General features: G+C 41.2%; 1 protein-coding gene across 3 annotated transcripts in view; it reads right to left on the reverse strand.

Annotated features, from left to right (window-relative positions):
• N4BP1 (NEDD4 binding protein 1) overlaps positions 1–27,369 on the reverse strand; it is a 159,422-nt gene that overhangs the window by 109,201 nt on the left and 22,852 nt on the right. Inside the window, exon 2 of one of the 3 annotated variants that reach the window (XM_053702040.1) lies at positions 2,152–2,305. The exons of the other annotated variants lie outside the window; for them this stretch is intronic. Within the exon in view, the coding sequence (XP_053558015.1) occupies positions 2,152–2,166 (15 nt within the window). The 5' untranslated portion in view covers positions 2,167–2,305. The remainder of the gene's footprint in view (positions 1–2,151; positions 2,306–27,369) is intronic. 3 annotated transcript variants of the gene reach the window in all.

The raw sequence follows: 27,369 nt of genomic DNA on the forward strand, positions 1-27,369 counted from the left end.
AAAAAATGAGGGCATATATGTTTATTTGCCAATTATAGTTTATTTGCATTACACAATTATGATACCAAATAATGTCGTAACTAAGAAAAGTTGTGTAAGAAAAGGATTGTATGCGTCAATCTTTTTAACTAATAAATGAGTGACCTACTCATACTTCAAGAGACAGTAAAGTCAAAATTGTGATTTAGACAAATGCAAATTTAACCCATTAATGACAGGCGTACCCTGTACTTTCTCCTGTAGCTAGGGTCTTCCAGGGCTTAACAGTGGGGGTTCTCACTGAGACATGCAGAAATAGGATTTGTCCCACGTTGTTGACAAGACCCATGCAGCTAAAGTCCTGTAAGTTCGTACAGCAGCCCATATAGCGTACGCCGGCTGTCGTTAAGGGGTAAACAATTTACTTCTGTTATCAAATTTGCCTCTCTTTCTCCTGAGATCCACTGTTGAAGAATAAACCTAGGTTGGTTCACACAAGCATGCATAATATTGCTGCAAACATCTAATTATGTCATTCAGAAGTGCTGTTGTATCAGTGTTCTCCACCGAAAATGTTGCCAGCCAGGTGGCATTATGAAGTTAACAGATGCGGGCTGTGCAATATTTTCTATTATAATATTTTTGCCTACCCAAAGCACAAATTGCATAATTTAACATAAATGTACTTAATTTGTGCAAGTAAAATGTAACATTTTTCATACTAGCTAATTTTAGCCGGGTGGTCAGTAAAATCAGCCAGGCGGTGCACCCACTAAAAAGGTCCTGGGAAGAACACTGTGGGGCCGATTTATCATATGTCTGCCCGACATGATCCGCTCAGACATCGCTGAATGCCGACAGCATATGCTGTCGGCATTTAGCATTGCACAAGCAGTTCTTCAATTGGCAGCTAGCAGGGGGTGTCAATCATGACCACTGCTTCTTAACAGATGTATCAGGCACCATACGGTGCTTAATAATTCGGCCCCTGTGTATGTCATGCAGAAATGTGTATTTGGGCCATGATATCATTCCCATACAGATTCATAGACAAAAATGCTAAAAATATAAAATTTGAGGATTTAGTTACAGTTGTTGGAAAAAAGAGTTAATAAACCTATTAGCCCCTTTGTGGGAACTCGTGTTTCAGTTCAAACCTTAGCCTCTTTTGCTGGTCTCTAACACTGCCTGCGATCAACATGTGCTATAGGCTGTGCTTCATAAACTGTGGGCGAGGATAATTTACTGAGCAAAGGGAGCCAAAATAGCAGGAGGGATCCCAGGTACAATGGTAGGCTAAGTGAAATTACTAACCAAACAGCAGCAGTGAAGCAATTAGGCAGAAAGGAATAGGATATTACCAATGACCTCTGCTACTTCTTAAATGTATGTTTTGTTTTGATAAATGCCTTCAACTTCTCATACAACCTTGTTCATAAAGGAAAATGAATGCAGATAAAATGATTTGTATTAATGTCATTAGACACCTGGCTATGTGTATCGGTCTACAAGTGGAGTATGTAATGATTAAATATATACACAAGTACTGTACAAATATTTAGTGTGCTGTCATTTTTACAAGCACAATAGGTAGCAGCAATTTATGCAGACATTTGCCGTGTTCTTCCCATGGCTTCCAGCTAACACTGCAGTTTGTTTTACATTTATGGCTATTCCTAAATGGATTATGCCATATGCATCTAAGTCTACTTAAGGGTAATAGGTTCTGGTGTGTCCTGTTGCCTAGGAAAGGGGCAAAAAAAACTAAGGCTGCAACAACTAATCGGCAACATTGATCATAAAAATAATTGTTTTTTGTTGTTTTTTTCTCTCTAACAGGTTAATTGGCCGATTAATCGTATACAAAAAACAAACAAACATCGGAGTGAAGCAGCTGACCAACTAATCACAGACCCCCTAATCGATAATGAGATTCATTGACAACTATTTTTATGATCAATCTTACCCATTAGTTGTTACAGCTCTAGCAAAATCCTTGCATTATTACAATCTTGAATCAAAAGTTTAAAGCATGGAACGTCTGAAATCTACTTAAAAGGTAGTCTACAATTTAATTTTTATTGTTTTAAAAGAGAGATAATCCCTTTATTACCCATTCCCCAGTTTTGCATACAACAGTTCTATTAATACACTTTTTACCTCTGTGATTACCTTGTATCTAAGCATCTTCTGACAGCCCCCTGATCACATGACCTTTTATTTATTATCTACTGAATTGCATTTAAGTGCTGTGTTGTTCCGACTCAAATAACTCCAAGGCATGAACACAATGTTATCTATATGGCCCACATGAACTAGCAGTCTCCTGTTGTAAAAAGCAAATAAAAACATAATTTATGCTTACCTGATAAATTTATTTCTCTTGTAGTGTATCCAGTCCACGGATCATCCATTACTTATGGAATATATTCTCCTTCTCAACAGGAAGCTGCAAGAGTCCACCCACAGCAAAGCTGCTATATAGCTCCTCCCCTAACTGCCATATTCAGTCATTCGACCGACATGCAGAGAAAGGAAAAACCATAGGGTGCAGTGGTGACTGTAGTTCAAATGAAAAAATTACCTGCCTTAAAGTGACAGGGCGGGCCGTGGACTGGATACACTACAAGAGAAATAAATTTATCAGGTAAGCATAAATTATGTTTTCTCTTGTTAAGTGTATCCAGTCCACGGATCATCCATTACTTATGGAATACCAATACCAAAGCTAAAGTACACGGATGATGGGAGGGACAAGGCAGGTACTTAAACGGAAGTTACCACTGCCTGTAAAAAACCCTTTCTCCCAAAAATAGCCTCCGAAGAAGCAAGGTATCAAATTTGTTAAATTTGAAAAGTATGAAGCGCAGACCAAGACTCAGTCTTGTAAATCTGTTCAACAGAAGCCACATTTAAAAAAGGCCCAAGTGAAAACCACAGCTCTAGTAGAATGAGCTGTAATCCCTTCAGGAGGCTGCTGTCCAGCAGTCTCATAAGCTAAATGAATTATGCTTTTTAACCAAAAAGACAGAGAGGCTGCTGAAGTCTTTTGACCTCTCCTCTGTCCAGAATAGACAACAAACAAGGTGAACGTTTGATGAAAACTGTAGTAGCTTGTAAGTAAAACTTTAAAGCACAAACCACGTCCAATATTGTGTAATAGACGTTCCTTCTTTGAGGAAGGATTAGGATACAAGCATGGAACAACTATCTCTTGAGTGATGTACTTGTTAGATACCACCTTAGGAAAAAACCCAGGTTGGTACGCAGGACTACCTTATCCGTACGAAGGACCAGATATCACATTGTAACACAGATAACTTGGAGACTCTACGAGTCGAGGAATTAGCTACCGAAAAGGAACTTTCCAAGATAAAGATTGATATCTATGGAACAAAAAAGGTTCAAACGGAACTTCTTGAAGAACCTTAAGAATCAGGTTTAAGCTCCATGGCGGAGCAACAGTTTTAAACACAGGCTTGGATCTAACCAAAGCCTGACCAAATGCCTGAACGTCTAGAATACCTGCCAGACGCTTGTGCAAAAAAATAGACAGAGTAAAAATCTGTCCCCTTTTAAGGAATTAGCTGACAACCCTTTTCTCAAAAACATCTTGGAGAAAAGATAATATCCTGGGAATCCAGACTTTACTCCATGAGTAACCCTTGGATTCATAACAATCAGATATTTACACCATATCTATGTTCAATTTTCCTAGAGACAGGCTTTCATGTCTGTATTAAGGTATCAATGACTGACTCGGAGAAGCCATGCTTTGATAACATCAAGCGTTCAGTCTCCAGGCAGTCCATCTCAGATTGATTCTATTTAGATGGTTGAAAGGACCCTGAGGTAGAGGGACCTGTCTCAGAAGCAGAGACCGTGATGGAAAGGATGACATGTCCACCAGATCTGCATACCAGGTCCTGCGTGGCTACGCAGGCGCTGTCAAAAACACCAAAGCCCTCTCCTGCTTGGTCTTGACCTCCGGAGGAAATCCCACTCCCCCGGAAGAAAAGTCTGACGACTTAGAAAATCCACCTCCCAGTTCTCAACACCTGGGATATGGATAGCTGATAGACAAGAGTGAGTCTCTGTCCAGTGAATTATTGTAAGACTTCTAACATCGCTAGGGAACTTCTGTTCCCCCTTGATGGCTGATGTAAGCCACAGTCGTGTATATTGTCCGACTGAGTATGATGTACCTCAGAGTTGCTAACTGAGGCCAAGTCTGAAGAGCATGGAATATTACTCCCAGTTCCAGAATATTTATTAGAAGGAGGGTCTCCTCCTAAGTCCACTATCCCTGAGCCTTCAGGGAGTTCCAGACTGCATCCCAACCTAAAAGGCTGGCATCTATTGTAACAATTGTCCCATCTGACCTGCGGAAGGTCATACCCTTGGACAGATGGACCCGACATAGTCACCAGAGAAGAGAATCTCTGGTCTCTTGGTCCAGGTTTAACAGGGGGACAAATCTGTGTAATCCCCGTTCCTCTGACTGAGCATGCATAGTTGCAGCGGTCTGAAATGTAGACGTGCAAACGGTACTATGTCCCTTGCCGCTACCATTAAGTCGAATTCATTCATGTACTGAGCCACCGAAGGGCGCGGATGGGATGAAAAAAACACGGCAGAAATTTAGAAACTTTGACACCCTGGACTCCGTCAGGTAAATTTTCATTTCTACAGAATCTATCAGAGTCCCTAGGAGGGAAACCCTTGAGATTGGGGATAGAGAACTCTTTCCACCCATGTGATCTCAGAAATGCCAGTACTACGTCCGTATGAGACTGGGCAATTTGGATGTTTGACGCCTGTATCAGGATGTCGTCTAAATAAGGGGCCACTTCTATGCCCCGCGGTCTAAGGACCGCCAAAGCGACCCCAGAACCTCCATAAAGATTCTTGGGGCTGTAGATATCCCAAAGGAAAGAGCTACAAACTGGTAATGCCTGTCTAGAAAGGCAAACCTGAAAAACGATGGTAATCTTTATGCATCACAATGTGAGGATAAGCATCCTTCAAATCCATTGTAGTCCTCTATTGACTCTCCTGGATCATAGTTAAGATGGTACGAATAGTTTCCATCTTAAATGACGGAATTCTGAGGAATTTGTTTAAGATCTTTAGATCCAAAATAGGTCTGAAGGTTCCCTCTCCTTGGGAACCACAAACAGATTTGAGTAAAAACTCTGTCCCTGTTCCTCTCTTGGAACTGGATGGATCTCGTACACAATGTAAGAATGCCTCCTTCTTTATCTGGTTTGCAGATAATTGTGAAAGGCGAAATCTCCCCTTTTTTTGGGGGGGAATCTTTGAAATCCAGAAGATATCTCTGGGATATAAATTCCAATGCCTAGGGATCCTGGGCATCTCTTGCCCACGCCTGGGCAAAGAATGAAAGTCTGCCCCCTATAGGATCCGTTACCGGATAGGGGTCCGTTCCTTCATGCTGCCTTAGAGGCAGCAGCAGGCTCCTTGGCCTGCTTATCTTTGTTCCAGGTCCGATTGTCTCCAGACCGCCTTGGACTGAGCAAAAATTCCCTCTTGTTTTGCCTTAGAGGAAGAGGATGCCACACCTGCCCTGAAGTTTTTAAAAGGTACGAAAATTAGACTTTTTTTTTTTTTTTTTTTTTTTTGCCCTTGATTTAGACCTATCCTGAGGAAGGGCATGACCTTTTCCTCCAGTGATATAAGCAATAATCTCCTTCAAACCAGGCCCGAATAGGGTCTGCCCCTTGAAGGGAAGTTAAGTAGCTTATTTATTAAAGTCACGACAGCTGACCATGATATAAGCCATAGCGCTCTGCGCGCCAGTATAGTAAAAAACAGAATTCTTAGCCGTTAGTCTAGTCAAATGAACAAGGCATCAGAAAACAAAGGAATTGGCTAGCATAAGCTTGTCAAATATATTCATCCAATGGAGTCGCTTAACTGTAAAGCCTCATCAAGAGACTCAACCCAGAACGCCGCAGCAGCAGTGACAGAAGCAATGTATGCAAGGGGATGCAGGATAAAACCCTGTTGAATAAACATTTTTTATCCATTGGATCTAAAAAGCACAACTGTCCTCGTCAGAGGTAGTGGTACGCTTAGCTAGAGTAGAAACTCTTCTCTCCACCTTAGGAACTGTCTGCCAGAAGTCCCGTGTGGTGGTAACTATTAGAAAACATTGTTCTAAAAAATAGGAGGGGAAGAGAACAGCACACCTGGTCTATCCCATTCCTTATTAAAAAATTTTTAGTAAACCTCTTTAGGTATTGGAAAAACATCAGTACACACCGGCACTGCATATTATTTATCCAGTCTACACAATTTCTCTGGCCCTGCGATTGTACACATTCATTCAGAGCAGCCAAAGCCTCCCTGAGCAACAAGTGGAGGTTCTCAAGCATAAATTTTAAATGTAGAAATATCAGAATCAGGTTAAATCATCTTCCCCGAGTCAGAAAAAAAATCACCCACAGACTAAGCATATTGTGAGGTAGTATCATACATGGTTCTTAAAGCGTCTGTATGCTCTGTATCTACCCCCAGAGCTAACTGCTTTCCTTTAATTTCAGGTAGTCTGACTAATACTGCTGCCAGAATATTATTCACCACCTTTGCCATGTCTTGTAAAATTAACGCTATGGGCGCTTTTGATGTACTTGGCGCCATTTGAGCGTGAGTCCCTGAAGCGGGAGTCGAAGGGTCTGACACGTGGGGAGAGTTAGTCGGCATAACTTTCCCCTCGACAGAATCCCCTGGTAAAAGAAACGCTATGGGTGCCCTTGATGTACTTGGCGCCATTTGAGCGTGAGTCCCTAAAGCGGGAGTCAAAAGGTCTGACACGTGGGGAGAGTTAGTCGGCATAACTACCCCCACGACAGAATCCTCTGGTGATAATGTTTTTAAAGACAAAAAATGATCTTTATTGTTTAACATGAAATCAGTACATCTGGTACACATTCTAAGATGGGGTTCCACCATGGCTTTAAAACATAATGAACACAGAGCTTCCTCTATGTCAGACATGTTAGAACAGACTAATAATGAGACTAGTAAGCTTGGAAAACACTTTAAATCAAGTTAACAAGCAAATATATAAAACGTTACTGTGCCTTTAAGAGAAACAAATTTTGTCAAAATTTGAAAAACAGTGAAAAAAAAGGCAGTAAAACAAACGAAATTTTTACAGTACATGTAATAAGGTAACAGAGCATTGCACCCACTTGCAAATGGATGATTAACCCCTTAATGCAAAAAACAGATAAAAAAAAATAAAAAAAAAAATGAGACGTTTTTAAAAACAGACACAACAAACTGCCACAGCCAACAGTGGGAAGCTTCAGTTAACTGTTTCTATGCAAAATTTAAGCCAGCCATGGGGAAAAAACTTAGGCCCCAATAAGTTTAATCACCAAACATATGTTAAAAAACGATTAAACATGCCAGCAAACGTTTTAAAACACATTTTTACAAGAGTATGTATCTCTATTAATAAGCCTGATACCAGTCGCTATCGCTGCATTTAAGGCTTTACTTACATTACTTCGGTATCAGCAGTATTTTCTTAGTCAATTCCATTCCTAGAAAAATATTTTACTGCACATACCTTATCTGCAGGAAAACCTGCACGCCATTCCCCCTCTGAAGTACCTCACTCCTCAGAATGTGTGAGAACAGCAAATGGATCTTAGTTACGTCTGCTAAGATCATAGAAAAACGCAGGCAGATTCTTCTTCCAAATACTGCCTGAGATAAACAGCACACTCCGGTGCCATTTAAAAATAACAAACTTTTGATTGAAGAATAAACTAAGTAGAAAGCACCACAGACTCTCACGACCTCCTATCTATGTTGAGGCTTGCAAGAGAATGACTGAATATGGCAGTTAGGGGAGGAGCTATATAGCAGCTTTGCTGTGGGTGGACTCTTGCAGCTTCCTGTTGGGAAGGAGAATATATTCCATAAGTAATGGATGATCCGTGGACTGGATACACTTAACAAGAGAAAAGAGCATGTGATAAGAGGCTGTCTGTAGTGGCTTAGAAAAAGTCAGAAATGTAGAGTTTTAAATGTTGTAAAGTATATTAATATAACAATGTTGGTTTTGCAGAGCTGGGTAATGGGGTAGTAAAAGGTGTTGCCTATCTTTTTAAACAATAACAATTTTTGTGTTCACTGCCCCTTTAAATTTCAAAAGCTTTTTTTAATTGTTAAACATTGTGTGTAGTATTTGTTTAGAGTGTTCGTGTGGTGGCTGCAGTCCCAACACCAAGTTTCTTGTCCCTGTACGTTGACTGGAGGCTGAGATATCCGCTTTTAAGGCACCCTCTCCCCCCAGCTGCAGACTCCAACAAGGAAATCCCTGCATCTACAGATATTTCCTTGCACCCTGTGTAGTCACACTTGCACATAGATACAGTACAGGGAGTACTCAACAATGTAATGTGTGATATCACTAATGTCATGCAAAGGTTGCAAGCAAGATTTGGGGCAATTTAAAAAAGGACCACAACATACAGTAGAAATACATTATCAAAAAATGCATAATATAAAGAGAAAGCAAAATCACTTCTTAATTTCAAATGAGTAGTAGATTTTTCTTAGACAAATATAATTTAGTTACATTTCTCTTCCCCTGCATCAAGTGACAGTCTTCAGTCAATCACAAAACACATACTGTGAAATCTTGCACATGCTCAGGAGCTGGTGCCTCAGACAGTGTGCATTTAAAAATAGATTGTACACTTTTTGACAATGGGAGTAAATTAGAAAGTTGTTTACAATTCTTTGCTCTATCTGAATCATGAAAGTTTAATTTTGACTTAAAAGTTCCTTTAAGATAGCGGCAGGGTTTTTTTGTTTGTTTTTTAAGTGAATCAAATTGCACAGAGTGCTGTGAAGAAACATCACTGCCCAACCAAACCCTGAAACACTAAGGTCTGCCATTTTTATTTTCTCATAGGGACTGCATGAGTTTTGTTAGATTTACACTTAGTGCTTTTTATTTTAAATTTAGGAATTAATTTATTACATTTAATATCTGCACTTGCATGCTTGATCCATTTTATTTTTTGCATACAGCAGTGCATTTAGGATTGTGATTTTGCAAGTACTGATTGTGCTTTAAATGTTACTGTTTAAAGGGACAGTATACACTCATTTTCATATAACTGCATGTAATAGACACTACTATAAAGAATAAGATGCACAGATACTGATATAAAAATCCAGTATAAAACTGTTTAAAAACTTACTTAGAAGCTGTCAGCTTAGCTCTGTTGAAAAGGTAGCAGGAAAGCCCACTGCAAATGGCAAATAAGACACTCGCCCCTTCTTTTGCATATGAAAAGACCCTTTACACAAAAAGCAGCAAGATGGAGAAGGTAGCTGACGGTATTCTCATAAAACTTTGGGGCTTGGTTTGGGGTTTGGTTAGGAGTCTGAAAATCAGAGCAATGTTATTTAAAAATAAGCAAAACTATACATTTATTTTTTTTAAAAACTTTATGGGATATATAAATAGATAATCTACAAAACATTTAAGCAAAGAAAAAATGAGTGTATAATGTCCCTTTTTAACTAACAAATGAAGAGAACCGTCTATTTTACAAATTGCATTGCTTTATGTTTCTATGCAAGATAAACCTGTCAAATTCAAAAAATGGGAAGAATAGGGGAGATCCCTGGGAGTGTCTGAAGCTCTCTCATAACTCATATGCTCTAGGCATGTTATGGCCAAAGGTCACACGGATTTATTTTCCAGCTGTATGCAGGTGAAGTTTGTTCAAAGTTCACAATAAATTTGTTTAACCCTTTCCCACTGGGACTAAATTGTCTACATTACATCGGAACAAAGTTCTGATGTAAACAAATTGAAATAATGAATAATCGTGTAATTTCAATTATGGGTTCCGGGAGGGGGTTCGAGCTACCTTTTCAACACAGCTAAACTGAGAGCTTCTAAGTAAGTTTTTAAACAGTTTTATACCAGTATCTGTGCATCTTCTTATTCTTTATAGTAGTGTCCATTACATGCAGTTATATGAAAATTGGTGTATACTGTCCCTTTAGAAATAAAATGTTAGTTATTTCACTTTCATTTTTACTGCTTGCCCCTCCCTCTTCTTCACACTTGTGCAGATCTATTCCACTCCAATGAATCTTCGTAAAGAGTTTATTCTGGGTACAAAGCATTGCAAGGGAACAATAGGATTGAAGGAACAGTAAGTTCAAAAATAAACTCTAGATAACAGAAGGACATTGGAAAGTTGTTTTAGTTTGGTCTCTCTCGATATCCTTTGTTGGAAAGCATGCCTTGGTAGGAGCAGGAGCAGCAATGCACTACTGAGATCTAGCTGCTGATTAGTGGCTGTACATTTATGCCTCATTGGCTCACCCGCTGTGTTCAGCTAGCTCCCAGTAGTGCAAGTTTGCCCCTTCAACAAGAGAAGGAAGCAAATTTGATAAAATAAGTAAATCTAAGAGCCGTTTTAAAATGTTTGCTCTATCTGAATCAGAAAAAATAATAATGTTATGTCCCTTTAAGTCTATTTCTCAACCTTGTATGTTTACTTATAACATTTTTTACTGTGAACATGAGGCATGCTATTTCTACAGAGAAAAATTTACAGTTTTGAGAAATACTAAATCAAAAATGTGATAAAAACTTCTAGATCGAAAAAAAAATGCCCAAAATAATCCTCTGGGAGAACATAACATTGTTAATAGATTAATAGAATTTACAAAAACAAACACTTATTTCAGGATGAATAACCTTTGGATTATAATTAATTTTAAATATAAAACAATAATATGACAAGATGTTTTTTTCCTCAAAAAGCATTTTATTTTATGTACCCTATAGGTATCTGCACACACACTCCAATGAAAACTTAGAGGGACTGTGCGCATGCTCTTTATGTGTACGCACACGCCCAATATCCATAAAACTAGGAGTAAATACTGATAAGGGTCAGATTAGAGTACCTGGAACAAAGTGCGTGTATGAGGTGTGAAAGATATAGATAGATTATATATAAAAAGCTACTAGCCCCGAGGGAAAATGTTACTAGTCCACAGTTTAAAGATAGGAAAAAGTCAAATTTTTCTTTACTAGTCCGCAACTTCTCATCCTGGACTACTAGAAATTTCAAACCATACACACACTTACATACATAGTCACCTTTCCAAAAGAAGGTGAACTGTCATCAAAAGTACACCATCTGCCAGGGTACTCTCAACACTGTGGGCTCGATTTATCAAGCTGTTCGCCCACATATGACTGCAGGTTTTCAAAAGAGAACCTGCAGTAGGTATTTATTCAAACAGCGGTCATCAGACCTCTGCTTCCTAGCATCTTCTCCACCTCCTAATATCCCTTGTCTCTTCCGACCAGGGAGATTGACAGCTCCTGCCGGCGCGTGATTGGCTGTGCACAGGCAGCGGGCGGTGTTGTACAAGAGTGCAAAATAGCACTCTTGCGCAATGCTTAATTCCAGCAGCAGATTGCGGCCCGCCAGAGGCGAGCTGGGGTGGACAGGGGCGCATATGGACATCCCTGTCCACCCTAGCTTGATAAATCAAGCCCTTAGTACATAGTCCCTTCTTTAAAAAGCACTCAGTGGTCTTTAATCAACAAATCTTCAGTTTGATGCACTCATTTTCAAACCTGTCCTAAGGCCTCCCTAACAGGACATATTTTTAGGATATCTAAGCTAGAGCACAGGTGAAATAATCAACTTATTAGTAAATATGGTTACTTTACCCGATTTCTAAATTTAGCCACCAATCAGCAAGCGCTACCCAGGTGCTGAACCAAAAATGGGCCATCTCCTAAGCTTACATTCCAGCTTTTTAAATAAACATACAAAGAGAACAAAAACATTTTTGATAATAGGAGTAAATTAGAAAGTTGCTTAAAATTGCATGCTCTATATGAATGATGAAAAAAAAAAAAAAAGTCTTATATCTCTTTAAAGGGACATAATCATGAAAGAAAACTTGGATTTCAGAAAAAGCATAGAATTTTCAGATTTACTTCTATTATCAAGTTTGCTTCATTCTCTTGATATCTTTTGTTGAAGGAGATCAATGCTCTACTGGTGGCCTAGCTGAACACATTAAGTGAGACAGTAATAAGCAGCTAGATCACAGTAGTGCATCGTTTCTGAGCCTACCTATGTATACTTTTCAATAATGGATACCAAGAGAACGAAGCAAAAGAGATAAGAAAAGTAAATGTGGAAAAAACAAAATTTATGCTTACCTGATAAATTTATTTCTCTTGTGGTGTATCCAGTCCACGGGTTCATCCATTACTTGTGGGATACCAATACCAAAGCTTTAGGACACGGATGAAGGGAGGGACAAGGCAGGAACTTAAACGGAAGGCACCACTGCCTGTAAGACCTTTCTCCCAAAAATAGCCTCCGAAGAAGCAAAAGTATCAAATTTATAGAATTTAGAAAAGGTATGAAGCGAAGACCAAGTCGCCGCCTTACAAATCTTTTCAACAGAGGCCTCATGTTTAAAAGCCCATGTGGAAGCTACTGCTCTAGTAGAATGAGCTGTAATTCTTTCAGGAGGCTGCTGGCCAGCAGTCTCATAAGCTAAGCGTATTATACTTCTTAGCCAAAAAGAAGAAGAGAAGTTGCCGAAGCCTTTTGGCCTCTCCTCTGTCCAGAGTAGACAACAAACAAAGCAGATGTTTGACGAAAATCCTTCGTAGCTTGTAAATAAAACTTAAAAGCACGAACCACATCAAGATTGTGTAATAGACGTTCCTTCTTTGAAGAAGGATTAGGACATAGTGAAGGAACACCAATCTCCTGATTGATATTCTTATTAGATACCACCTTAGGAAGAAACCCAGGTTTGGTACATAACACTACCTTATCTGCATGGAAAATCAGATAAGGGGAATCACATTGTAAAGCAGATAACTCCGAAACTCTTCGAGCCGAAGAGATAGCTACTAAAAACAGAACTTTCCAAGATAAAAGCTTAATATCTATGGAATGCAAAGGTTCAAACGGAACCCCTTGAAGAACTTTAAGAACTAAATTTAAACTCCATGGCGGAGCAACAGGTTTAAACACAGGCTTGATTCTAACTAAAGCCTGACAAAATGCCTGAACGTCTGGAACCTCAGCCAGACGTTTGTGCAAAAGAATAGACAGAGCAGAAATCTGTCCCTTTAAGGAACTAGCTGACAAACCCTTCTCCAATCCTTCTTGGAGAAAAGATAATATCCTAGGAATCCTGACCTTACTCCATGAGTAACCCTTGGATTCACACCAATGAAGATATTTACACCATATCTTATGATAGATTTTCCTGGTGACAGGCTATCGAGCCTGAATTAAGGTATCAATGACCGATTCGGAAAAAACAACTTTGATAGAATCAAGCGTTCAATCTCCAAGCAGTCAGACGTAGAGAAATTTGGATGTTTGAAGGGACCTTGAAGTAGAAGGTCCTGCCTTAGCGGCAGAGTCCATGGTGGAAAGGATGACATGTCCACCAGATCTGCATACCAAGTCCTGCATGGCCACGCAGGGGCTATCAAGATCACCGAAGCTCTCTCCTGCTTGATCGTGGCAATCAGACGAGGGAGCAGAGGAAACGGTGGAAACACATAAGCCAGGCTGAAGGACCAGGGCGCTGCTAGAGCATCTATCAGCGCTGCCTTGGACCCGTAACAAGGAAGCTTGGCGTTCTGACGAGACGCCATGAGATCCAGTTCTGGTTTGCCCCAAAGTTGGATCAACTGGGCAAATACCTCCGGATGGAGCTCCCACTCCCCCGAAAGAAAAGTCTGCCAACTTAGAAAATCCGCCTGCCAGTTCTCTACTCCTGGGATATGAACCTCTGCCCATAGAATTATCTTTGAAACCTCCAACATTGCCAGGGGGCTCCTTGTTCCCCCCTGATGGTTGATGTAGGCTACAGTCGTGATGTTGTCCGACTGAAATCTGATGAACCTGACCGCAGCTAGCTGAGGCCAAGCCTGAAGAGCATTGAATATCGCTCTTAGTTCCAGAATGTTTATCGGAAGGAGGGCCTCCTCCTGAGTCCACGAACCCTGAGCCTTCAGGGAGTTCCAGACTGCACCCCAGCCCAGAAGGCTGGCATCTGTCATTACTATAGTCCATTCTGGCCTGCAGAAACTCATTCCCTTGGACAGATGGACCCGAGAGGAGAATCCCTGGTCTCTTGATCCAGATTTAGTAGAGGGGACAAATCTGTGTAATCCCCATTCCACTGATTGAGCATGCAAAGTTGCAGTGGTCTGAGATGTAGGCGGGCAAACGGAACAATGTCCATTGCCGCTACCATTAATCAGATTATACACTGAGCCACTGGCGAGAAATGGAATAAAGAGCACGGCAGGAAGTTAGAAGTTTTGACAACCTGACCTCTGTCAGATAAATCTTCATTTCTACTGAATCTATCAGAGTTCCTAGGAAGGAAACTCTTGTGAGAGAGAACACTTTCCTTCGTTCACCTTTCACCCGTGAGACCTTAGGAATGCCAGAACAATGTCCGTATGGGACCTGGCGATATGAAAAGTTGACGCCTGTATCAGGATGTCGTCTAGGTAAGAGGCTACTGCTATACCCCGCGGTCTTAGAACCGCCAGAAGGGACCCTAGAACCTTCGTAAAGATTCTTGGTGCCGTGGCTAACCCGAAGGGAAGAGGCACAAACTAGTAATGCCTGTCTAGGAAGGCGAACCTGAGAAACTGATGATGATCCCTGTGTATCGGAATATGTAGATAAGCATCCTTTAAATCCACGGTAGTCATATTGACCCTCCTAGATCATAGGTAGGATGGTTCGAATAGTCTCCATCTTGAAGGATGGGACCCTGAGAAATTTGTTTAGGATCTTGAGATCCAAGATTGGTCTGAAAGTTCCCTCTTTCTTGGGAACTATAAACAGATATGAATAGAAGCCCTGTCCCTGTTCCTCCTTTGGAACTGGGTGGATCACTCCCATAACTAGTAGGTCTTGAACGCAATGTAAGAATGCCTCTCTCTTTATCTGGTTTGCAGATAATTGTGAGAGATGAAATCTCCCCTTTGGAGATGAAGCTTTGAAATCCAGAAGATATCCCTGGGATACAATCTCCAGAGCTTGACAAAGAGACAGAAGTCTCGAAACGTTGCTGTCTGTCCTGCTGTCTCAAGAATAAATATCTATGCTGTCACTACTCTCTGTTTGTGATATTATTACCTTTTTGACCTTGGAAGCAGGTCTCTGTGACTTTGCATGATATTACCTGTGTGCTGGACTTTTTCTACATTTTCACTTAAACAATCTCCAGAGCCCAGGGACCCTGGACGTCTCTTGCCCAAGCCTGGATGAAGAGAAAGTCTGCCCCTCACTAGATCCGGTCCCGGATCGGGGGCTACTCCTTCATGCTGTCTTAGAGGCAGCAGCAGGCTTTTTGGCCTGTTTCCCCTTGTTCCAAGCCTGGTTAGGTCTCCAGACTAGCTTGGACTGGGCAAAATTTCCCTCTTGTTTTGTAGAAGAGGAAGATGAAGCTGCGCCACTCTTGAAGTTTCGAAAGGAACGAACATCTGTTTTGTCCTTAACTTGTTGGACCTATCCTGGGGAAGGGCGTGGCCTTTTCCTCCAGTAATATCAGAAATGATCTCCTTCAGTCCAGGCCCTAATAGGGTCTGCCCTTTGAAGGAGATATTGAGAAGTTTAGACTTTGAAGTGACATCAGCTGACCAGGATTTAAGCCATAGCGCCCTACGTGCCTGAATGGCAAAACCTGAATTATTTTTAGCTTGGTTAAATGAAAAACGGCGTCAGAAATAAATGAATTGGCTAACTTAAGAGCTTTAAGCCTGTCAAGGATATCATCCAACGGGGTCTCTACCTGTAAAGCCTCCTCCAGAGACTCGAACCAGAAAGCCGCTGCAGCAGTGACTGGGGCAATGCCTTGTTGTATAAAGATTTTCTTAAGGAAACCCTCTAATTTCTTATCCATAGGATCTAGGAAAGCACAACTGTCCTCGACAGGAATAGTTGTACGCTTAGCTAGGGTAGAGACTGCTCCCTCCACCTTAGGGACCGTCTGCCACAAGTCCCGTGTAGCGGCATCTATAGGAAACATTTTCTTAAAAGCAGGAGGGGGAGAGAATGGCACACCTGGTCTATCCCATTCCTTAGTAATAATTTCTGAAAACCTCTTAGGGATTGGAAAAACATCAGTGTAAACAGGCACTGCAAAGTATTTGTCCATTTTACACAATTTCTCTGGGACTACAATGGTGTCACAGTCATCCAGAGTCGCTAAAACCTCCCTGAGCAACACGTGGAGGTGTTCAAGCTTAAATTTAAATGCGGTCATTTCAGAGTCAGACTGAAGTAACGCCTTCCCTGAATCAGAGAAGTCACCCACAGATAGAAGCTCTCCTGCTTCAACTTCTGCACATTGTGAGGGTATATCAGACATAGCTACTAAAGCATCAGAGAGCTCTGTATTTGTTCTAGCCCCAGAGCTGTCTCGCTTTCCTTGTAACCCTGGCAGTTTGGACAATACCTCAGTGAGGGTATGATTCATAACTGCCGCCATGTCTTGTAAAGTAAACGCATTGGACACGCTAGATGTACTTGGCGTCCCTTGAGCGGGAGTTATAGGTTCTGACACGTGGGGAGAGCTAGATGTCAGGTGTCAGTCTCAGAAACCTCAGGTACTGTGCCTTTAAGAGAAAAAAAACTACCACATAAACTGCAAAACAGTGAAAAAAAGTAGTAAACTCTACTAAATTTTTACAGTGTGTATAAGGGACTAAAGCAGCATTGCACCCACTTGAAATGGATGATTAACCCCTCAGGCCCAAAAACGAATTAGAAAAACTTAAAACCTGTTAACAAACAGTCAAACACACTGCCACAGCCCTGCTGTGGCTCCTACCTGCCCTTAAAAACGATTTTTGCAGGAACAAAACCCTCTATAGAGGTCCTATAAGCCAGAGGACTCCTTCAGGGAAGCTGGATGTCTCAGACTGAAAACGAAAATAGGCCCCTCCCACCATGTACTCAAAGTCAGAGGGCCTTAAAAAAGTACTCCTAGGAGTAATCTAACAAGCCATGTGGAAATTAGGCCCCAAATAAAGATTTATCACCCTCAGAGAAAAAACTTTTTTATTTATAAATCATGCAAACGTTTTTACACTAAGTAATATAGGTTTTAACATGAATATTATCCCTTTTTGCAAGCATGATCCCAGTTGTTGTTAAATCACTGTATCAGGCTTACCTTAAATATACCAGGCACTGTCAGCATTTTCTAGACCTTATCTCTCTAGAAAAAAATATACTGAACATACCTCAAAGCAGGCAATCTGCAGACCGTCCCCCCAACTGAAGTTTTCTTTCCATACTCTTCAGTTATGTGTGAGAACAGCAATGGACCTTAGTTACAAACCACTAAGATCATCAAACCTCCAGGCAGAAGTCTTCTTCCAATTTCTGCCTGAGAGTAAAAACAGTACAACGCCGGTACCGTTTAAAAATAAACTTTTGATTGAAGGTAAAAACTACACTAAGTCACCACATCTCTCTTGATACTTCAGTCATTCTCTTGCAGCTCTCGACAAGAAAGGGAGGTGGCAGTTAGGGGAGGAGCTATATAGACAGCTCTGCTGTGGGTGTCCTCTTGCAGCTTCCTGTTGGGAAGGAGAATATCCCACAAGTAATGGATGAACCCGTGGACTGGATACACCTTTACAAGAGAAATATACGTTATTTTCTTAATCATGAAAGATTACGTTTAATGCCACTGTTCCTCTGCAAATCTATGTACACAGAATCTACCCATACTAAGTTTCAAGAAGCTCAATGAATAGAAGATGGTTTGGAGTGGAATAAGGATGGAGGGGCAGGCATTAAAAATGAAATGTTATTGTTTTAGTTAAATACATCTATTTAAAAGATATTAAGGTAATCATTTTTCTCCTTCCAATAAAGTACAACTGAAAAGTTTATCAAATATTGATTGATTAACCTTTAAAACTGGAGATAGTTCATCTCCAAATCCCAGAGGCAGAACTTTCACTTTCTGCGATGAGATTTTTTTATAGTTAGAAATTTTCTGTAGGTCATTTTAAAATTTAATTTAATTTACATTAGGCAGTTACAATAAAGCATAATTTTAGCTGCAATTTGTTATTAACTGGAGAATAAATAAAAAAAATACATGAGAGCCAGTCGTACTTCATATTTTACGGTTCCCTTCAAACAGAGTTTCGCTGTGGCTGCACTGTGGAAAACTTACACAGCGCAGCCAGAGCACTGTGCTGTTTAAACACAACAGCCTGATCAGGAGCAGGGCTGCAAAGCAAAAGCGCTAACAGTTCCTGCATGTGTCCTGTTCTTTCTGCAGACATGCTACATTTTCTGTGATGACTTCTCAAATCACAGCACGTTCTGCCTTGAGGCTACAAATAATTTCATTAATATATATCATTAGATATGCGTAGATAGAAACAAATCAGTAATGATCTGATATAACTGGAAAGATCATTTGAAAAGTTATTCTAAAAATTAAAACCATGATTTAAACATTGGTTTTACTGCCTAGTGGTTTAAATCAAATCCACCCTGGATGTAATATTGCTAAACACGTTTTTAGTTTACACTCTGTAATTGTGTAAGTAAGCATGTATAAGTTGAAACAGAGGGGTTGATAGAACATGGGTCAAATGTGCTCTTCCTCTTAAAACCATTTGATGATGTATTATCTTAGTGTGTGGATGTCGGCGGATCTTTAAAAAAAAAGCCTGAAGAAGTTTGAGGGACCCCTCACTTTGTTCCATAGTGGTACTATTGCTGTGACCCTGCTTTCAATTCCGATGGTAATTGTCACTATTCCCACGTGAACGGAGGACCATACCACAGCCTTGTGTGGAAATGCTGATCCTGTGTCTTATACTTTTGGGTCAGAAATGGATAATAGCCATCTATACACTTGTTTGTATGTATAATCTTGAGTAAAGGATTGTAGCTTTCAATGCTTAAAGGCGATTAGCAACTGTTCATATGCTTTTACTTGGGTGGAAAACTTTTCATCCTAGTTCTCAGAGATATCTGCTAATATGGTAGAAATATGATAACTCTCAAACTTCTGAATTTCTATCCTATTTTCTCACAGAAGTGTTCCCACTGCCTTAATTACCAGTAACATTAGATCAAATGAACATTTTATTAAGAATTTTGCACCAATTTACAGAGAACTCTGGATTGTAGCAGCCAACTGAGTATGTTCTTCACCCCATAACCCCTGGGTATCAATCTTTTTTATGATAAATCAGAGATACGTGCCATGAAGGTTTAGGTCGACTTCAGCTTTTTTTAGTCTTATCAACGAATGGTACAGGGACTGAACGGACGTAACCAAATGTGAAAGTATCATCTTCCTCCAGATCGATTCTAGCACCTGAAGTCTCAATAGTCTCACTCTGCTGTGTATCACACATTCTTAGCACCTACATGCCCAGGGTAATTGGTAAACACTTGCATGAAAAATGAAATTATGCGATTGTCAATAGGTTCATAAGGGACAGTCTACGATGCTAGGCACACCACCAGCCCAATTTTGCATTAAACAAAAACATAATTTATGCTTACCTGATAAATTTATTTCTCTTGTAGTGTATCCAGTCCACGGATCATCCATTACTTATGGGATATTAACTCCTCCCCAACAGGAAGTGCAAGAGGATTCACCCAGCAGAGCTGCTATATAGCTCCTCCCCTAACTGCCATTACCAGTCATTCGACCGAAAACATGCAGAGAAAGGAAAACCATAGGGTGCAGTGGTGACTGTAGTTTAATGGAAAAATTACCTGCCTTAAAGTGACAGGGCGGGCCGTGGACTGGATACACTACAAGAGAAATAAATTTATCAGGTAAGCATAAATTATGTTTTCTCTTGTTAAGTGTATCCAGTCCACGGATCATCCATTACTTATGGGATACCAATACCAAAGCTAAAGTACACGGATGACAGGAGGGACAGGCAGGCTCTTTATACGGAAGGAACCACTGCCTGAAGAACCTTTCTCCCAAAAACAGCCTCCGAAGAAGCAAAAGTGTCAAATTTGTAAAATTTGGAAAAAGTATGAAGAGAAGACCAAGTTGCAGCCTTGCAAATCTGTTCAACAGAAGCCTCATTCTTAAAGGCCCAAGTGGAAGCCACAGCTCTAGTAGAATGTGCTGTAATTCTTTCAGGAGGCTGCTGTCCAGCAGTCTCATAGGCTAACCGTATTATGCTACGAAGCCAAAAGGAGAGAGAGGTAGCCGAAGCTTTTTGACCTCTCCTCTGACCAGAATAAACGACAAACAGGGAAGACGTTTGTCGAAAATCCTTAGTTGCCTGTAGATAAAATTTCAGGGCACGGACTACATCTAGATTGTGTAGCAGACGTTCCTTTTTCGAAGAAGGATTAGGACACAAAGATGGAACCACAATCTCTTGATTGATATTCCTGTTAGTGACCACCTTAGGTAGGAACCCAGGTTTAGTACGCAGAACTACCTTGTCTGAATGAAAAATCAGATAAGGAGAATCACAATGTAAGGCAGATAACTCAGAGACTCTTCGAGCCGAGGAAATCGCCATTAAAAACAGAACTTTCCAAGATAACAACTTGATATCAATGGAATGAAGGGGTTCAAACGGAACCCCCTGTAAAACATTAAGAACTAAGTTCAAACTCCATGGTGGAGCAACAGTTTTAAACACAGGCTTGATCCTAGCTAAAGCCTGACAAAAAGCTTGAACGTCCGGAACTTCTGACAGACGTTTGTGTAAAAGAATGGACAGAGCAGAAATCTGTCCCTTTAAGGAACTAGCGGATAAACCCTTTTCTAAACCTTCTTGTAGAAAAGACAATATCCTCGGAATCCTAACCTTACTCCATGAGTAACTCTTGGATTCGCACCAATATAAGTATTTGCGCCATATCTTATGGTAAATCTTTCTGGTAACAGGCTTCCTAGCCTGTATTAAGGTATCAATAACTGACTCGAAAAAACACGTTTTGATAAAATCAAGCGTTCAATTTCCAAGCAGTCAGCTTCAGAGAAATTAGATTTTGATGTTTGAAGGGACCCTGGATCAGAAGGTCCTGTTTCAGAGGTAGCGACCAAGGTGGACAGGATGACATGTCCACTAGATCTGCATACCAAGTCCTGCGTGGCCATGCAGGCGCTATTAGAATCACTGATGCTCTCTCCTGTTTGATTCTGGCAATCAATCGAGGAAGCATCGGGAAGGGTGGAAACACATAAGCCATCCCGAAGGTCCAAGGTGCTGTCAAAGCATCTATCAGAACCGCTCCCGGATCCCTGGATCTGGACCCGTAACGAGGAAGCTTGGCGTTCTGTCGAGACGCCATGAGATCTATCTCTGGTTTGCCCCAACGTCAAAGTATTTGGGCAAAGACCTCCGGATGAAGTTCCCACTCCCCCGGATGAAAAGTCTGACGACTTAAGAAATCCGCCTCCCAGTTCTCCACTCCCGGGATGTGGATTGCTGACAGGTGGCAAGAGTGAGACTCTGCCCAGCGAATTATCTTTGATACTTCCATCATTGCTAGGGAGCTTCTTGTCCCTCCCTGATGGTTGATGTAAGCTACAGTCGTGATGTTGTCCGACTGAAACCTGATGAACCCCCGAGTTGTTAACTGGGGCCAAGCCAGAAGGGCATTGAGAACTGCTCTCAATTCCAGAATGTTTATTGGTAGGAGACTCTCCTCCTGATTCCATTGTCCCTGAGCCTTCAGAGAATTCCAGACAGCGCCCCAACCTAGTAGGCTGGCGTCTGTTGTTACAATTGTCCAGTCTGGCCTGCTGAATGGCATCCCCCTGGACAGATGTGGCCGAGAAAGCCACCATAGAAGAGAATTTCTGGTCTCTTGATCCAGATTCAGAGTAGGGGACAAGTCTGAGTAATCCCCATTCCACTGACTTAGCATGCACAATTGCAGCGGTCTGAGATGTAGGCGTGCAAAGGGTACTATGTCCATTGCTGCTACCATTAAGCCGATCACCTCCATGCATTGAGCTACTGACGGGTGTTGAATGGAATGAAGGACACGGCATGCATTTTGAAGCTTTGTTAACCTGTCTTCTGTCAGGTAAATCTTCATTTCTACAGAATCTATAAGAGTCCCCAAGAAGGGAACTCTTGTGAGTGGAAAGAGAGAACTCTTCTTTTCGTTCACCTTCCATCCATGCGACCTTAGAAATGCCAGTACTAACTCTGTATGAGACTTGGCAGTTTGAAAGCTTGAAGCTTGTATCAGAATGTCGTCTAGGTACGGAGCTACCGCAATTCCTCGCGGTCTTAGTACCACCAGAAGAGCACCCAGAACCTTTGTGAAGATTCTCGGAGCCGTAGCCAATCCGAATGGAAGAGCTACAAACTGGTAATGCCTGTCTAGAAAGGCAAACCTTAGATACCGGTAATGATCTTTGTGAATCGGTATGTGAAGGTAAGCATCCTTTAAATCCACTGTGGTCATGTACTGACCCTTTTGGATCATGGGTAAAATTGTCCAAATAGTCTCCATTTTGAACGATGGAACTCTTAGGAATTTGTTTAGGATCTTTAAATCCAGGATTGGCCTGAAAATTCCCTCTTTTTTGGGACCCACAAACAGATTTGAGTAAAACCCTTGTCCCTGTTCCGACCGTGGAACTGGATGGATTACTCCCATTAATAAAAGCTCTTATACGCAGCGTAGAAACGCCTCTTTCTTTATTTGGTTTGTTGACAACCTTGACAGATGAAATCTCTCTCTTGGGGGAGAGTATTTGAAGTCCAGAAGGTATCCCTGAGATATTATCTCTAGCGCCCAGGGATCCTGGACATCTCTTGCCTAAGCCTGGGCGAAGAGAGAAAGTCTGCCCCCCACTAGATCCGTTCCCGGATCGGGGGCCCTCAATTCATGCTGTTTTAGGGGCACCAGCAGGTTTCCTGGCCTGCTTGCCCTTGTTCCAGGACTGGTTAGGTCTCCAGCCTTGTCTGTAGCGAGCAACAGATCCTTCTTGTTTTGGAGCAGAGGAAGTTGATGCTGCTCCTGCTTTGAAATTCCGAAAGGAACGAAAATTAGATTGTCTAGCCTTAGGTTTGGCTCTGTCTTGAGGCAGGACATGGCCTTTACCTCCTGTAATGTCAGCGATAATTTCTTTCAATCCGGGCCCGAATAAGGTCTGCCCTTTGAAAGGTATATTAAGAAATTTAGACTTAGAAGTAACGTCAGCTGACCAGGATTTTAGCCACAGTGCTCTGCGCGCCTGAATGGCGAATCCGGAATTCTTAGCCGTAAGCTTAGTTAAATGTACTACGGCATCTGAAATAAATGAGTTAGCTAACTTAAGAGCTTTAAGCCTGTGTGTAATCTCATCTAATGGAGCTGATTCAAGTGTCCCTTCCAGAGACTCAAACCAAAATGCTGCTGCAGCCGTGACAGGCGCAATGCATGCAAGGGGTTGCAATATAAAACCTTGTTGAACAAACATTTTCTTAAGGTAACCCTCTAACTTTTTATCCATTGGATCTGAAAAGGCACAGCTATCCTCCACCGGGATAGTGGTACGCTTAGCTAAAGTAGAAACTGCTCCCTCCACCTTAGGGATCGTTTGCCATAAGTCCCGTGTGGTGGTGTCTATTGGAAACATCTTTCTAAATATCGGAGGGGGTGAGAACGGCACACCGGGTCTATCCCACTCCTTAGTAACAATTTCAGTAAGTCTCTTAGGTATAGGAAAAACGTCAGTACTCGACGGTACCGCAAAATATTTATCCAACCTACACATTTTTTCTGGTATTGCAACTGTGTTACAATCATTCAGAGCCGCTAACACCTCCCCTAGTAATACACGGAGGTTTTCCAGCTTAAATTTAAAATTTGAAATATCTGAATCCAATCTGTTTGGATCAGAACCGTCAGCCGCAGAATGAAGCTCTCCGTCTTCATGTTCTGCAAGTTGTGACGCAGTATCTGACATGGCCCTAACATTATCAGCGCACTCTGTTCTCACCCCAGAGTGATCACGCTTACCTCTTAGTTCTGGTAATTTAGCCAAAACTTCAGTCATAACAGTAGCCATATCCTGTAATGTGATTTGTAATGGCCGCCCAGATGTACTCGGCGCCACAATATCACGCACCCCCCGAGCGGGAGATGCAGGTACTGACACGTGAGGCGAGTTAGTCGGCATAACTCTCCCCTCGTTGTTTGGTGAAATGTGTTCAATTTGTACAGATTGACTTTTATTTAAAGTAGCATCAATACAGTTAGTACATAAATTTCTATTGGGCTCCACTTTGGCATTAGCACATATAGCACAGATGTCTTCCTCTGAATCAGACATGTTTAACACACTAGCAAATAAACTAGCAACTTGGAAATACTTTTCAAGTAATTTACTATAATATGAAAACGTACTGTGCCTATAAGAAGCACAGAAAGAGTTATGACAGTTGAAAGTTAATAAACTGAAAGGTTATAGCATCAAATCTTTGTAAAAAACACAATTTTAGCAAAGGTTTGTTCCCATTAGCGAAGGATAACTAACCCTGATAGCAGAAAAAAAAGTTACAGAAATAAACGTTTTTTATCACAGTCAACTACAATCTCACAGTTCTGCTGTGAATGATTACCTCCCTCAAAACAAGTTTTGAAGACCCCTGAGTTCTGTAGAGATGAACCGGATCATGCAGGAAATACAATGAGCTTCTGACTGAATTTTTTGACCTCCCCCTCACACACAACAGTGAGAGAGATCAGTAAACTGTCATAAATAAAATAAAACAACTGCCAAGTGGAAAAAATAATGCCCAAAACATTTTATTCACCCAGTACCTCAGAAAATGAAACGATTTTACATGCCAGCAAAAAACGTTTAACATAAATTAAGTGTTATTAAAGAGCCTGTTGCCAGTCCCTGCAAATTAGGCTAAAGTCTTATGCACACAGTATAATTCCAGTGAAGTGCCATTCCCCAGAATACTGAAGTGTAAAATATACATACATGACAGCCTGATACCAGTTGCTGCTACTGCATTTAAGGCTGAGTTTACATTATATCGGTATGGCAGAATTTTCTCATCAATTCCATTGTCAGAAAATAATAAGCTGCTACATACCTCTTTGCAGATTAATCTGCCCGCTGTCCCCTGATCTGAAGTTTACCTCTCCTCAGATGGCCGAGAAACAGCAATATGATCTTAACTACGCCGGCTAAAATCATAGTAAAAACTCAGGTAGATTCTTCTTCAAATTCTACCAGAGAAGGAATAACACACTCCGGTGCTATTATAAAATAACAAACTTTTGATTGAAGGTATAAAACTAAATATAATCACCATAGTCCTCTCACACATCCTATCTAGTCGTTGGGTGCAAGAGAATGACTGGTAATGGCAGTTAGGGGAGGAGCTATATAGCAGCTCTGCTGGGTGAATCCTCTTGCACTTCCTGTTGGGGAGGAGTTAATATCCCATAAGTAATGGATGATCCGTGGACTGGATACACTTAACAAGAGAAAGCTCTTGTACGCAGCGTAGAAACGCCTCTTTCTTTATTTGGTTTGTTGACAACCTTGACAGATGAAATCTCTCTCTTGGGGGAGAGTATTTGAAGTCCAGAAGGTATCCCTGAGATATTATCTCTAGCGCCCAGGGATCCTGGACATCTCTTGCCCAAGCCTGGGCGAAGAGAGAAAGTCTGCCCCCCACTAGATCCGTTCCCGGATCGGGGGCCCTCAATTCATGCTGTTTTAGGGGCACCAGCAGGTTTCCTGGCCTGCTTGCCCTTGTTCCAGGACTGGTTAGGTCTCCAGCCTTGTCTGTAGCAAGCAACAGATTGTCTAGCCTTAGGTTTGGCTCTGTCTTGAGGCAGGGCATGGCCTTTACCTCCTGTAATGTCAGCGATAATTTCTTTCAATCCGGGCCCGAATAAGGTCTGCCCTTTGAAAGTTATATTAAGTAATTTAGACTTAGAAGTAACGTCAGCTGACCAGGATTTTAGCCACAGTGCTCTGCGCGCCTGAATGGCGAATCCGGAATTCTTAGCCGTAAGCTTAGTTAAATGTACTACGGCATCTGAAATAAATGAGTTAGCTAACTTAAGAGCTTTAAGCCTGTGTGTAATCTCATCTAATGGAGCTGATTCAAGTGTCCCTTCCAGAGACTCAAACCAAAATGCTGCTGCAGCCGTGACAGGCGCAATGCATGCAAGGGGTTGCAATATAAAACCTTGTTGAACAAACATTTTCTTAAGGTAACCCTCTAACTTTTTATCCATTGGATCTGAAAAGGCACAGCTATCCTCCACCGGGATAGTGGTACGCTTAGCTAAAGTAGAAACTGCTCCCTCCACCTTAGGGATCGTTTGCCATAAGTCCCGTGTGGTGGTGTCTATTGGAAACATCTTTCTAAATATCGGAGGGGGTGAGAACGGCACACCGGGTCTATCCCACTCCTTAGTAACAATTTCAGTAAGTCTCTTAGGTATAGGAAAAACGTCAGTACTCGACGGTACCGCAAAATATTTATCCAACCTACACATTTTTTCTGGTATTGCAACTGTGTTACAATCATTCAGAGCCGCTAACACCTCCCCTAGTAATACACGGAGGTTTTCCAGCTTAAATTTAAAATTTGAAATATCTGAATCCAATCTGTCTGGATCAGAACCGTCAGCCGCAGAATGAAGCTCTCCGTCCTCATGTTCTGCAAGTTGTGACGCAGTATCTGACATGGCCCTAACATTATCAGCGCACTCTGTTCTCACCCCAGAGTGATCACGCTTACCTCTTAGTTCTGGTAATTTAGCCAAAACTTCAGACATAACAGTAGCCATATCCTGTAATGTGATTTGTAATGGCCGCCCAGATGTACTCGGCGCCACAATATCACGCACCCCCCGAGCGGGAGATGCAGGTACTGACACGTGAGGCATAACTCTCCCCTCGTTGTTTGGTGAAATGTGTTCAATTTGTACAGATTGACTTTTATTTAAAGTAGCATCAATACAGTTAGTACATAAATTTCTATTGGGCTCCACTTTGGCATTAGCACATATAGCACAGATGTCTTCCTCTGAATCAGACATGTTTAACACACTAGCAAATAAACTAGCAACTTGGAAATACTTTTCAAGTAATTTACTATAATATGAAAACGTACTGTGCCTATAAGAAGCACAGAAAGAGTTATGACAGTTGAAAGTTAATAAACTGAAAGGTTATAGCATCAAATCTTTGTAAAAAACACAATTTTAGCAAAGGCTTGTTCCCATTAGCGAAGGATAACTAACCCTGATAGCAGAAAAAAAAGTTACAGAAATAAACGTTTTTTATCAC

The sequence above is a fragment of the Bombina bombina genome, chromosome 1 (assembly GCF_027579735.1).
Source record: "Bombina bombina isolate aBomBom1 chromosome 1, aBomBom1.pri, whole genome shotgun sequence".
In the NCBI taxonomy this organism is placed as follows: domain Eukaryota; kingdom Metazoa; phylum Chordata; class Amphibia; order Anura; family Bombinatoridae; genus Bombina; species Bombina bombina.